A 15,073-nucleotide genomic window follows, 5' to 3' on the forward strand; every position below is an offset into this window, starting at 1 on the left:
GGATACATTAAACTGTGTTTTTCTTAAACTGTGTTTTTAAAATCAGTCACACCCTCAGGTGTACATCCCTCCCTCCTGCTTCCTCTTAGCGTATCTGCCAAGCTTCACAGTTTTGGGGCTATGTTTCTCACAGAACGCATTGTCTTTTTATCATTATAAACTGGAGAGGGCATCCTGTGGCCCTGTGCCTCAACAGTTGAAGCTGATAATTCCCAAAACTCTCCAACTGAACAGTTCAGGAGACTTCTCCAAAAGCAGCCTATCCCATCCCCAGCAGTCCACAGGTAAGGAGAACAGGAAAAGGAGGGTAGGGAAGAGCACTGAGGGGAAGGAGAAAGATGGGTTTTGCGGACCTTTGCTTCTACATCTTTCTGTTACAGGCTTCAGCCCTGCTCATTTTTGGCATGCATTCCCCAGGGAATGTGGTCTTTTTCAATAAAAAGATTACTTATTCCTATTATAAAGGAAAAAGACCTGGTCACAGAGATCAAGCATACATCATTCACCCACTCATATTCATGTGAGGACAGGTCTCTGAAGAAAAAACAGTAAAACCAAAATGCTTTGTGTTCTTTCCCCTTGGCTCCGTTTCAAAAAAATGCCAGGTACTGGAATCCCAATTATATGTGATGAACAGCTGTCTGGCTGTTTTTCTGAAATGAATCTCATCCATAGGCAGAAGTGAGGGGCTGGGCATAGGATGCGTCTGCATTACTTCTATCCTCAGATGCTTTGCTAATATAATTTTAATAGAAGATCAAGCAGAAAGTATAATTCATTCTATTTTTATTCCACTTTTCTTCCCAGGGATCTCATGGTCATTTATATGATTTCCCCCTCCCACAGTAAACCTGTGAGATACATTAGGCCCCATGAATGTCAAAGTACAGTAGCGATGTGACCCTGCATCTTCACAGTCTTGGTCTTGAAGTTCACTGTACCTCAATCGATACCATCAAATACTTGCTCTCTTTATATTAAGTTGCAATGCTTTTAACAAACAAGATTTCTTAATTTAAAACAAAATGAGGGGCACTGTAGAAAAAGCAATACTCTGTAGAATAACAATAACTTGATGACAATGGACCCTTGTTATATGTGGTGTTTGGTTCCAAGATCTCCTGTGGATAACAAAAACCATGGATGCTCAAGTCTCATTATTATTATTATTATTATTATTATTATTATTATTATTATTATTAATATAATGACATAGCAAAATGGTGTCCCTTATAAAAAAATGGAAAATCAAGGTTTGATATTTGAAATGTATACTTTTTTGAACATTTTCAAACTGTGGATGCTTGAATCCATGTATAAAAAAATCCGTGTATAAGAAGGGCTGACTGTACATTCAAGTTCAGTCAATTACTGTGAACAAGTGGTTCCTGGAAGAAAAAGTTGCAGTACGCAGTACGGAATGCTCTTCTTTAGGGTTCCAGCCACTTGGTTCAAAACCACTATTTCATCTGCCACTCCACTGTAGATTCAACTAGAATACTACAGCTGAGAAACATGCTCAGAACTTGTTACACTTTTGTTTGTGGGCGTTCTGCTCCAAAGGTTTAAAAGAGTTTTCTTACACTGCTGCAAGCTTTTCTATTATCCATGCTTGCTGTTATCTTTCTTATGTGCAGAGATCAACAGGTTAGCTAAGCATTGCTCTTGGGCTGCACACAGACCCAAGGCTGTTTTTGTGGCTCTCGGTCCATCTCGAGTGCCCTCTTTTATCTTCACCTCCCACCCCTCAATACACTATGAATTGTCTATCCTGGAAATCTCCAGGAGCAGCAAGTTACCTGTGAAATAGGCTCTATCTCCCTCCCTCTTGTAGTTTAATGCCAAACATGCTCTTTTTTCCAAATCAGAAATAGCTTCCCAGCCACTTCTGATTTGTTGGGGGGGGGGGTGTCTTTTGGGAGTCTGTGAAGCCTCTGGAAGGTCTCGGTACAGAAAACTGGCCGCCAGACCTACTGCAATTGACAACATCACTGGCATTTTGGTGACTACATAAAAAGCAACATTAAAAGTACTGAATTTACTTGCAACAGTGACAGAGTGAGGTGACTACTTTGAAGGGGAAGTTTATGTATTGTCCCTTAGGGTGGCCATAAGTTGGAAATGACTTGAAGGCACACAACAACAACAACAACATTTTTACTGCTGAAGAAAGGGCAAGGTAAATGCACTCTGGCCCCACTTTCTTTTCATTCGAAATTCAGAGAAATCCCTCCTGTGTGATAAAGCCCACAGAATGGTAGAGTTGGAAGAGACCCCAAGGGCCATGCCATGCAGGAACTCTCAAGCAAGGCATCCCCAAGAGATGGCCCTCCAGGCTCTGGTGAAAGACCTCCAAGGAAGGGGACTCCCCCCGCACTCTCGGCATCAGGCCAACGGGGGCTGGAGGGAGGGAGGGGGAGCCCAACCCTAGGGATGCCCCTGGCATAGAGAAGGGCTTGCTCTCAGGCAGGAGGGCAGAGGCAGGCTCCTCCCTGTCCCTTGCCAGGGCTTCCTCCTCCTCCTCCTCCTCGGCCATTTCCGCTCTTCCTCGGCTCCTCCTCGGGGGAATTCTTCCGGGACTGGCGCACCTGGAGCAGCAGCAGCAGCACCTCCACCTCCACCGGGAGCCTCCCTGGGAAGAAGCAGCAGCAGAGGGCCTCCATCCAGCCCGAGGAGGAGGAGGAGGAGGAGGAAGAAGCAGCACCCACTTTCTGGCGCTCTCCGGATCCTTTGCACCAAAACCCCAACTTTTCCCAGACTTTGCATCCGCAGCCGGAGAAGAGCATCCACTACAGAGAGCAGCATCCATCGCTAGGGCGCTCGGCAGCTTCCTTCTCCTCCTTTGTGCAGGTTTGGTCTTCTTCTTCTTCTTCTTCTTGTCTTCTTTCTTCTAGCCCTTCCTAACTTTAATGGCGATGTAGAGGATTTTCTATATCGGGCAGGTTTCTCCTCCAGAGGGGGGTTGGCTGTGGCTTTCCTCTAGGGCTGAGAGAGTGTGACTTGGACAGAGGCCTTCTGGGTTTTGGGGGGTAGGACTGGGGTCCCTGGGTGGAAAACAACCCAAACCCCGGGTTCAAGGAGGTCCAGGGGGTCTTTGTGGCCCCTTCGGAGACTGGAAGGAAGAGGCTGGGAGCAGAAAAGCTCCCTCCACATCTGGTCCCTCCTGCCGCCCCTTCCTTCCTTTCTGGCGACAAGGTCTCTCTCTCTGCCGACTGAAAGCGAACAAGTGTAGTTTCTTCCCCAAATGGGAAAAGAAGGCGCGCTGCTGGCCTTGACTCCAAGGAGTCCTAGGACTGGAAAGACCTGCTCCCAATGGGGGCCCTTCGGAAACCCCTCTGCTCGCCCTAAAGAGAAAGGCCATGCCCCCGAGGGAGCCCTGAAGCGGGGCAGAAGGGGGCCAGTAGCCCTCTCCCTGCTGCTGCTGACTGTCTCCTTTTGTCTCCCTCTTCCTCAGGGACGCTGCCTGCCTCCTCCTCCTCCTGCTCCTGGGAGCCAGTCCAGAGGGCCGGTGCCTGGCCTGGGAAGATGGCCACCGGGGGCTACCGGGGCAGCAGCGGGGCCACCTCCACCTCCTCCACTTCCACCACCGACTTCTTGGAAGAATGGAAAGCCAAGCGGGAGAAGATGCGGGCCAAGCAGGCGCCGCCGACGGCGGGGGAGCCCAAGGCCCCGGGGCCCCCTTCCTCCTCCTCCTCCTCCTCGCCCACCGGCCCCTCCACGGCCAGCAGCCCAGAGCGGAGCCCCAACTGCGCGCCCTCTTCGGCTCGAAGCGCCCCCAAGGAGCCCCCTGCTGCTGCTGCTGCTGCTGCTGCTGAGTGCCCCTCGCCCCCCGTCGGAGCAAGAGCCAGCCCCGCCGAGGGCCCGGGGGCCAAAGGCCAGGAGAAGGAGAAGAAGGAGGAGGCGGAGGAGGAGAGGGTCTCCCCGAAGGGCAAGGGCTCCTCCGGCCCCAGCGCCCGCAAAGGCAAGGGCCAGATCGAGAAGAGGAAGCTCCGGGAGAAGAGGCGCTCCACGGGGGTGGTCAACCTCCCCGCCACCGAGGTAAGAAGAAGAGGGCAGGGGAGGGAGGAAGGGGGGAGGGGATGGAGAGGGGCCTTCTGGGGGGGGGGGGCTGGGTTTGTTTTCCACATCCAGCAGCTTTGGGCCTTGTGTGCCTCCTTCAGGTGGTCTCTGACTTGGAAGCCAAGCCCAGAGACACCAAGGGCTCCTCCTCCCTCCCTCTCTTGGGGGGGGGGTGCCTCCAAGCCCTTTCCGCCAACTCCTGGAACCCAGCGCCAGGGCATCTCAGGGGGTCCCTCACTCTCTCTGTGTTGGGTGCCTTCAAGCCCCTTCCGTCTTGAATTCCTGGAAGGAAACCCAGAAGAGATCAGGGGCTCACTGTCTGTGTCTGGGGTGTGCCTTCAAGTCCTTTCTGACTTGAACTCCTTGGAACCAAAGCCCAGAGGACACCAAGAGTTCCCTGGATGTGTCTCTCTCTCCTGTGCCTTCAAGTCCTTTCCATTTCGAAGCCCTGGAACCAAAGCCCAGGGGACACCAAGGGCTCACAGTGTCTATGTGCCATGTGCCCTCAAGTCATTTCCAGCTGATGGTGACCCTGAGGCAAACCTATCCTGGGGGGGGGGGGGGGCGGGATTGGCAAAAGAAATTGGTTCAGAGGAGTTTTGCCATTGCCATCCACTGAGGCTGAGAGTGTGTGACTTGGCCATGGTCACCCAGTGGTTTTATGGGCAAGTGGGAATTGAGTTCTAGTCTTCAGAGTTGTAGTCCAGTATTCAAACATTATGTCACACTGTACATAAGATATCCTCAAGTCCAACCATCAATACATGGATGTTTTGTGGACACCTTCTACGCATAGCCTGAAGGCAAGCCTGTCTTGGGGTTTTCCTGGCCAGCTTCTTCACAGAGGGGTTATGCCCTTGCCATCATCCTCTGAGGCTGAGAAGGTGTGACTTGCCCAAAGTCACCCATTACAGTTTCTGTGGCTGAGTGGGGAGTCAAACCTTGATCTCAAACCACTACACCACACAGGCGCTTTTATATAAAATATAAAATGCATCTTATAATAATTCCTTTAAGGATGAGGCTCTTGAGTAAGTTATCAAAGTATGTCTGGTCACCCAGTGGCTTTCTCTGGCCAAGCAGAGGGCATTCAAGCACTGCTCTCCAGAGTCATGGTCCAAAACCACACTGGCTCTCCCTACAAATTGCTTGCGAGGAGGAGAGGAAGCTGAGATTGAGGTGGCAAAACCACAAAGCACTCCCTTCCAGGATGAGGGATGCTGTGCTGCTTAAGAGCCAGTGGTGTGTGGCAGAGGCAGGCTAAAACCATGTAGAAAGATTTCTGTGGCTTCATGGAAGTCATTTGTGGGTTGCTTCTCTCAAGTCAGGCTTCTTCTGAAGTGTGTGTGTGTGTGTGTGTGTGAAGGTCATGACAGTTCAAAAGATATTATGATGGTCCTTCACTTACCTAGATTGAGTCTCCCTGATCCAACATGCTTGGGACCAGAAGTGTTTGGGATTTTGGAGTTTTTTGGATGTACAGCCCTCCATATCTACAGATTCTTTATTCACAGATTCAACCATCCACAGCTTGAAAATATTCAAAATGCACATAAATTCCAAAAAGCAAACCTTGATTTTGCCATTTTATATAAGGGACACTATTTTATCTCCCCTTTGTCTTTAAAATGGGACTTGAGCATCCACAGATTTTGATATCCACAGGGGCCCTAGAACCAAACCTCAGCAGATACCAAGGGCACATGTACATAATGGGATATTTTGGAGATGGGACCCAAGTATGAACATGTCTAAACATTTGTTTCATATACACCTTATACACACAGCCTGAAGGTAATTTTATACACAATATTTTTAAATAATTTTGTGCATGAAACAAAGTTTGTGTACACTGAACTATCAGAAAACAAAAAGTGTCACTATCTCAGATGGCCATATGGAATATTTCAGATTTCCAAATTCCAGGTAAGGGAGACTCAACTTGAATATAGGGAAATTAGGCTGGTAGGATTGCACAGGTGCTTTCAGGAAGACAGCTGTCGCTTCTGGTATTTGAGATCTTAAATCTAATAGAGGGCAAGGTGCTATGTACAAGATTTATAAGCCAGCCATGTTTTTGAGAAATAGAATGAGGTTACTGGGTTTGTTTTTGGGTGGATTTTTATTCTGATAAATAAAACTGATGGTAGTGTTTCTTGCAAAAATAGCCTTTATCTGTCCTTGTATTGAGGAATAAGTTTCACTGAAACTGAAAGGACTTATTCTGCACAAACATCAATGTAATGGTAGCCAGGCACATATTTGTTTTGCCTTTTTATAGATGATTTGACTGAAACCAGAATGCAAAGAGAAGCTAAGAGAGGGGATGCATGTTAACCTCACAGCTTTTTTGCAGTGAGGTAGTTATTAAGTAATGCTGTCAGAGCAAGAAATACAGATGTATGAATATTGAAGTGGGTTTTAAAATCTCTCCCCTCCCACATTCTTTATTGTGTGTTGGAAATACTTGTTCTGTCCATTAAAAAGATACCATAAGGTTGTCTTGGACTAAAATAGCAAAGAAAGGAAACTGAGGTATCTGTTCAGGTGTCAATATAATCTACTCCTGAATCTGAAAGAGTTTTTCCTCCCACTGGAAAAATGTAGTGGTTTGAAGAAGGGAGAGAAAGATATTTTTGTTAGCCAATACAGCTGTCTTCTGTGGTTTTCTCCTAGCATGAAAATCTGGCATTGATTTAAAATGCTCTTAAAGGAATGCAAAAGAATGATAATAATATCTTCAGTCTTTTCAAGCTGAGAGAAGAATATTTAGGAAGAAATCTAGTACAGGTCTACACAATTTTTTTTTCAGGATTCTAATAAAAGAAGACAAAAGAGACGACTGTACAAGAAAGCTGTAAACATTCCTCCTAACTTGAACACACCTAATATAATCTTTTGTGAGTGTATAAACATTTCACATTTCTGCAATGTTAGGAGCTCAGGAGAAGAATGATTCTTTATAGTGGGTTGAGACTATTTATACAACCAACCCAGTATTGTCTACTCTGACTTGCAGGCACTCTACAGGTTCTTGGGTAAGGTGAATCTGTGAATGTTCTTGAATGCATCTGCATGTACATCTACAGTTGTGTAGAGTAATATTTTAGCAAGAATATTACCTGGTTTTCCTTCATCCCTGTTATCAGACAAGAATGCCAGCAATCAGCATTGAAGTAGAATCTGCTCTGTTCACTTGCTTGTTGTAGAATTTCTACTAAGAGTATCAAAAAGGAAGTTCACAGAGATGTCCACAGGCTCTTCTTTCTATCCTACTGTCTGTTAGAGAATGACCATCTTAGTTCACTGTGGTCCCAGCAGTGAAGACAGTGTAGAACGTGGCCGGACAGTTCAGGGCCTTCCAGATCTCACTGCACTGTAATTCTTATCAGCCTTAACCAGCATAGCTAATGGCAAGTCCAATAATGTCTGGAGAGGAATAAGTTGCCAAACCTTGATGCAGAGGCTATAGGGAGCTAGATTTTAAAGCCATGTTTACTTTGAGTAAAAACAATTAGACACCAGCAAGAAGTGCTTGATGACAGAAATACTAACAAATCCAGTTTACAGTTTGCTTTGTCATAGTTCTGGGCCTATATTTCCACAGCTTAAGTGAGGTGTAGACAACATTTTATCAGTGCAACCAGTCATTCCCTTCACCCTTTCCATAGGCTTAGAGGACCTTTATGGGCATGTCTTACATAGAATGTAGTGGGAGTGAGAATTCTCCCAGAGCCTAGTGGAGGAATCTTCCACTGGGACAAGTTCTCTTTGTGCAAGGTTTCTCAACCTGATTTGAGACAGTTCCTCCCTACCCATTGCAACCCCATAAGACCCTGCTCACAATGTCTACTAGGTCTCTCCAATCCTTTCAATAACTTTTTGAGGGAGAGGGGCACAGCTGAAGTCGGGAAAGGAAGACAGAGTGCTTTTGCTAACCTCTGTAGCCTCAATAGTAAATAGAGTCTCAGTCAAACTGATGTGCTCCAGACTTGCTCTTGCAGCACTTCTCCCTTCTGTTCTCTTGGTTTTTGTTTTGTGTTTGCATTGAGATTATATCTGCTGCACAAAGAAAACTCCATTCAAGCAAACTATTGCAAATATAGATGCTTGCTTCTTATATAAAATAATGGTGTGAGCATAGCTTATTCAAACTTTTACTGTATATACTGTTTTAAAATTAGTGTTCATCTCCACTTGTTCTTTCTAAATCGCTTTAAATAAAGGAACACAAAGTATATTAATAGGACTAAGGAAAATTAATCCTCCACAAGATAAAGAAGGACTAGCTAGAGAGTCTTAAGTACCTGACCTGTTAACTGAATTTCACAGTATGGCCTACATTATATTTAGAATGCAATACAATGGACAAGAGTCACTTGAGAATAGAATCCTGTGTAAATCACACAACAAATCCACCTGACTACTTCCATTTTACAGCTATCGCTCTGCTGTTAAATATCAGGCCCAGAGCAGGTTCTGAAGTAAATAGCCCTGTCCTGGGAGTGTCTGCTTGAACAGCCAGGTCTTATACTCCCTCCCAAGGTGTGGCTTCATTGCCCAGACTACTGCTGTTGCTGTTGTGACTTTCAGCTTCTGAATAACAAATCTAAGAAGCCTTGGGGCATTAATGTGTTTCCAAACCTCACTCAGTTCTGTTGTTTTAAGTTGTGAAGAGCCAATATTATTATGATGGTTCTTTTCATCTTGTGAAAAGTTTACTTTCCTCTTTAAAAGATGAGCTCAAATGTTTTCTTTTTTATAAGCATTTTCCAGAATGTCACTTGGGTCTTTCTATAGCATGCTTCTGCTTCTGTTTTAAAGGTACTGATATGGCAGCCGGAAGACAGCTGTGCTGTTTCTTAATATGACCCCCTCCAGTGAGACCTGTCTCAGTGTGTTGCAGAAAAAACAATAAAAACACCTATGGGACTTTATGGACAAAGCTTGAGGCTTTAAGAACTACAGCATACTTCATTTATTAAAATATATATATATGAATTGTTTTTCTGCTCACCAGGGTTCCCAAAGTAATGTACAATATGATACACACATACAGTTTTAAAATCTAATTTTAAAAGCCAAGCCTCTTATGTAAGGATATAGTTTTGACTGTCTGCTATAAATTGAACAATGATGGGGCTAGCCTGACCTCTTTTGGGAAGGGGTTCCACAGTAGAGTCAAAGAGAGAAAGAAATATCTACTTTGTTTACTCATCAGCCTACCCTTTTGGGTTGGTGAGATATGCAGCAGTACTGCTTGAAAATCTACAATTTTGGGCAGGCTCATACAGGAAAATGTACTCTTTCAGATATCATGGCACTTAGCTGTTTCATCAGTTACATGTTTTTGTTCTCATCTCCAGATCATGAACTTGGTTGAACTCACTGACTGAGGCAAAATTTTCTCCTACCTTCTGGGAACAGGTTTTTCCAGACTTGTTTTAAATAAAATAGTTATTACTTTCCCCACCATGTTTTTATGCTTTCATAAAAATCTCTTGTGCCCTGTACCTCACCAGGAACATTATTTCTGTATCCAGTCTGAATATTTCAGGTCAATAAACAGTAATGATCAACTTTAAGACCTGTTAGTAAAAGTTTCATAAAGCCTCTGTTGTATTAAGTATTCTAGTTAAACACTTTGCAGTTATGAGTGCCCCACTTATTAAAATATACTCTGTTTCCCCAGAACAACTGTCAGTCAGGATATTCTATTAAAATATGATCACTATTGAGAGTAAGTGATCCATTCCTCCCCGCTGCCGCCTCAGTTATATGGTTGTATTGCACCTGTGAACAGAAAGCAGAATATTTTAGCTGAGAGCTTCTTCAGAGACATAAACTGTAACGGAACTACTAAGTAAGACCAAATGCCATTTTATTCAATATCCTGATTCTAATAGAGGACAACCTGGTATCTTTGGAAAGGATAGTACCTCTCCCCTTCCCTCAAAATTTGGCATACAGATGTATAGTTCCTTAGTACACGGAAGTTCCATATTAGATAGCATAAATAATAGCTGTTGATAGATTTATGTGATTTTGACAATTTTCTTTAGAAAGATGGCTTAATAAGAATTCTAACCTGTCCAGCTTCATAAATGTTAATTCCACATATAGGAAGATAGCATTTCAAAAGCCATATTAATATATTACTCTTCTTAAACCAGTCAGAAGAGTGTATGTTAATATATTTTCGTGAAGTCATGGAATTTGCCACAATTGGTACATTTATGACCTCAAATCAATACATGGGACAGATGAGAGAGTCTTTTGTCTTTAAACTTCCAACTCCTGTATGTGTCTTTATAAAGACGTAAGAGTTGAATTGAAAGTTCATTTTTAATCAGTACGTTAAACAATGCTTTATTGCCAAGTGCCAGAATTAAACTGTCGTTTATTATCCAGTCTTGTTAATGAACAATAGTTCAAGCTAACCAGATTTTACCTCATTGCAGGTACACTGAGGAACCTGAATTAGTTTATGAAAGTAAGCTTCCAATAACCTATTCATGGATGCACTCTAGGATCCTGAGGCTTGGTTGTTCTTTGTGGATATAAGAAACATCTAATAGGTTAATTGTGTAATGGTTTCTATGTGATTGATGCCGAATTTCTCCCTATATACACATCTGTTGTGTGTGCAGTTATAGCTTCCTGTAGAACTAAGCTATATGCATGTTCTTGACAAGATATCACTATGTGCAAAAAGTACTGCAAGTTCATTCTGGCCACTTTATGGTTGAAGTTAATGTTTGAGGTTTTAAGAGTCCTAAGAGAAAGGCTATCTTTCTACATTTATTATATTTTTTTTTAATTTTAAAACAGTTCTTATCAAAAGATATATGATTCTGCTGCTACTTTGGTCCTATAGAGCAAACACCAAGAACTATATTAGAATAAACTTGGCAACATGTTGGCTAAAATACTGCTCACATTGCTATTTAAAGATTGGTCAAAAATACTATTTTCCCCTTCTAGTGGCCCAAACCATTAATCTTTCATACTACATTCTCATGGTACGATAGAGACATATTTCTAGCTACATCTGATGTAGTTAAGGGATCAGGTTACAAGACTGTATGATACCAGAAATGATACTGGTTTGAATTTACACAAAATAGGAGGTAGTTTGTACATTTCTTTATGCTCTTCATTTATGTGACTGAAATTTTAGTCAGATTAACTTTGCTGCATTTCAGCTGTACTACATTCCACTACCACCCCTTTTCTTCACTCAGACCTATCAGTTGACTAAATCTTATTGGGCTGAATCCAGCCAGTTATGTAGGCAATCCTCACTTTCTCTTGTTTAGACTACTGTAACACACTCTATGTGGGGCTGCCTTTGGAAACTGTTCGGAAACTTCAGAGGGTCCAAAATGCTGCAGCCAGAATGCTGACCGGGGCCAGTTATAGGGAGCGTATAACTGCTTTGTTGACACAGCTTCGCTGGCTTCCAGTTTGTTTCAAGGCTGCTCCCACCCTCTGAAACTCCTTTCCACAGGAAGCTAGGCTGACCTCCTCCCTCCTTGTCAAGTAAAAATATTTGTATTTAAGCAGGCTTTGTAATATATAATCCTGGCAGGGTGTGATATATATATGGTGTTTTACTTATTTTTTAAAGTTTCATAAGTTTTGTATTTTATATTATTTTAATGAGATAATTTCAACTGTTTTCAAAAAAGATTATTGTGACATTTTAATAATATTTTATCTTGTGAACAGCCTTGGGTTCTTCTTTGGGAGAAAGGCAGCATAGAAGTGAAATGAAATAAATAAATAAATCCCTTTGCAGGCCTCTCTTGCTCTCCAAAATCCATCTGAGAAGGGTTTCTGGAGATCCTTTGAAAGCTACCTGGGATTGCTTCACCTGTTCTCCTGTAATGCTCTTTTTTCTAGCAGGACTCTAGCATTGCATAGTTCACATAAAGTGCTTCCATTTTAATAATAAATTTTAATTTAACTTAATTTAATTTTAGAAAACTTCAACATTGAGGTCAGATTCATACTACATGTTAACGAGTTGGGCAATGTATAGGTTATAACCTTATAGCAATAATTCCTGATGGATTGCCCTGAATTCTTGTGCATAGCTATGGCTTCTTTTTTGAAACAGGATGAAGAACAGAATTACCTCATTTTAAAATAACTAGGTTAATAGTTGCTTACTAATAGGGCAATTTAACTTTAGGCCAATTGAGCTGCTTATACCACTCCCTCAGGTGTGACTGCAACAGTAATCCTAAATTATTAGTTTATTTCAAAAGGATTAGTGAAATCCTTTTTTGCTTGTGTTCTCTGGCAACTGTTTGGGTGAGTAATAGCCTATTTCAGATGCAGTACCTCTGTTCTTTATGGTCAGATTTATTTTAAATGAATTGAATTGTGTAAAACTTTAATAAGGAAAGTTTTTTTAATGACATAAAACTTTTTAATACCATTGTCTTATGATTGCAAGACTTTGTATGATATATTTTGAATAAAGTTTTTTTAAAAAAAGATGTAGTGCTTCTACACCATCCCATGTACAAGTATACTTAAATATCATTGAAAGGCTAATCTGTTAAACTTTTCAAAGCCCACCAGTCTGCCTTTTGCAAATGGCAGCTTGTAAATAAAAACAAGAATAGTGTTAGGATGCTATCCATGTGCTCTGGATTTTACACAACAGTTTCCTGGACAGTGTATCTTTTTCCAAGCTTTGAATGACCTAGATCCAGTCTACACTTACAAATGTGATCAGATGTAATAAGGACCTAGGATTCTATGGGACCCTGCTTTATCAAGGATGAGCCAACATGCAAGCTCCCACTGACCAGTTGTCCTACTTGCAAGAGGAGCATCTAAACAAACCACACACTTTTTTCAGTGGTTTGTTTAGTGTGGTGTCCAAGGTGTTGTTTCTCCATTACAAGCCAGAGACAGAGTCCAGAGTTCACTGTACAGTTTATTTCTTGTGGAGGAAACTAGCCAGAACCTAGGTTGCTGCTAGCCGGTTTACACTAAACAAAAATAAAAGCAATCAGACGGCATTAAGCATGTCCACTCAGACACAGTTTGTACATGGTAGGCCAGGGTATCCTCAGAATCCCTAGCTTTCCATGATGTGCAAATTAGGCCCATCTTTTCACTTAATTGAATGCACATGAGAGGCCAGGCTGTGAATCCCTTTCCCATGATCCACCTAACTACCCTTTTTTCAGCTGTGACCATACTGCAAACACTCAAAGCAAGACCTGCATTCAAATTAATATAGCTTGATTTACACACATAGTTCATCATTTAGATGGTGGTGTAACAAGTGAAGTCTTATCCTTTTGGTTAGCCTCAGTTAGTGTAGATCCATTCAGTTGTTGATTGATGGATCAGAACGTGGGTAAGTGTCATTGATGCAATCAGCTTACTTAGTCAGGACTAAAAAGAGTTTACACTACTGCCAATACTGATGTTTCATTAACTGGGGAAGGTGGCGGGAAGTCGAAAGAAAGGAAGGCCACATGCTAGATGGATGGACTCTGTTAAGGAGGTCACAAGTATGAATTTGGAGGAACTAAGTAAACTAGTGGAGGATGGGGAGTCTTGGAGATGTCTCATCCATAGGGTCGCCATGGGTCGCCATTGACTTGAGGACAGTTAACAACAACAACAAAAAGCTTGATGATGCTCTTGGATCAGAGCTGCTCCTGGAAAGTGAGTGGTGGTCAGAATCACCTTTGTCCAGCTTCATCTGGTGCATCAGTTGTGCCCTTCTTTAGGGAAGGCAAATCTGGCCACAGTAGTTCATGCCTTAGTTACCTCCCAATTAGACCACTGTAATGTGTTCTATACATTCCTTTTAAAAGTGTTTGGAAGATGCAGCTAATGCAAAATTCAGAAGCCAGACTGTAAGATATGTATTTTAGAGACCATATAATACCAGTCTTGCAAGAACTGCACTGGCTTCCATTTTGCTTCCAGGCTCTATTCGAGGTAATGGTGCCCTACATAAAGCCCTAAACAACCTGAGGCTAAGATACCTGAAAAACCCGTTCCTCCCATATGAGCCTGCCAGAAATTTGAGATCTTCAGAGGATGTCCTGTGGTGTATTCCATCACCTTGTGAAGTTAGGCTGGCCCCATCTCTAAAGCTTCTGGTGGGCAGCCAAAACAATTCTGTTTCAAGTGGCATTCAGTGTTTGAAACTGATGTTTTAACTGCTTTAAAACTGTTTTAAAAGAGTATTTTAATATATTTTTAAATCTTTGTACAGTTTTAATTGGCTTTTATTTGTTAATTGCCTCAAGAGTATAGAAATACTTTTAATAAATAAATAAATAAAATGTGTTTTGAACCAGTTTGAATAGGATGAACCAAGGATGAATCTGTCTTTCTTCCACAGAAAACTTGATCTCTGAGCCAACTACAGCATTGTAATTTTTTTAAAAAAATATAAAACATCACTAGCCTGTTAGTTTAATAGGCTGCCTGCTAAAATGTATTTTGAGGGCAAGGAGCACCCTTACAAAACTGAAGCTGGTGAACATATTTGTTTCAGTATTTTACATATAGTCCCAAAGAATATGAACATAGATTACAACATGATTAGTATATTAATTCTTCTCTGCTAAAAAGATATAAATGAGATGGCAGAGTACAGCTCCCTAATTTTGTATTTGCTGATGTAACAGTTGAAGTAAAACTTTGATTCAGAGGATTCTTGCATAGCTGCCCTTTTTGCCAGTCCCAATATATGTTAACTTTTCAGACAGTACCAAACCCATCCTTGTGAATCAGCTGGATATTGTTGTTGTTGATGTGCTACCTTCAAGTCAGTACTGAATATTTCAAATAGCCTTTTTTTCATGACTGTATGTCTTTGTGGAGAAAGTATTCTTGATCCCCTTCAGGTTACTTGTAGGAAGAAAGGAAAATAGAAAGAAAGAAAGAAAGAAAGATGTGGAGCATAACTGGCAGCCTTTTATAAGTTTTAAAAAAGCAATATAATTTTTATAATGCATATACAAATTCT

General features: G+C 42.1%; 1 protein-coding gene across 2 annotated transcripts in view; it reads left to right on the forward strand.

The window, feature by feature from the left end:
* The first annotated feature begins 2,481 nt into the window (after positions 1-2,481).
* The window catches only part of PAWR (pro-apoptotic WT1 regulator), a 79,464-nt gene continuing 66,872 nt past the window's right edge, over positions 2,482-15,073 (forward strand). Inside the window, exons 1-2 of one of the 2 annotated variants that reach the window (XM_042469175.1) lie at positions 2,482-2,850; positions 3,490-4,038. In XM_042469175.1, the coding sequence (XP_042325109.1) occupies positions 3,526-4,038 (513 nt within the window). In that variant the 5' untranslated portion in view covers positions 2,482-2,850; positions 3,490-3,525. Of the gene's footprint in view, positions 2,851-3,454; positions 4,039-15,073 lie in introns of both variants that reach the window. The other variant, XM_042469174.1, reaches the window with a different exon arrangement.

The sequence above is a fragment of the Sceloporus undulatus genome, chromosome 5 (assembly GCF_019175285.1).
Source record: "Sceloporus undulatus isolate JIND9_A2432 ecotype Alabama chromosome 5, SceUnd_v1.1, whole genome shotgun sequence".
Taxonomy (NCBI): Eukaryota; Metazoa; Chordata; class Lepidosauria; order Squamata; family Phrynosomatidae; genus Sceloporus; species Sceloporus undulatus.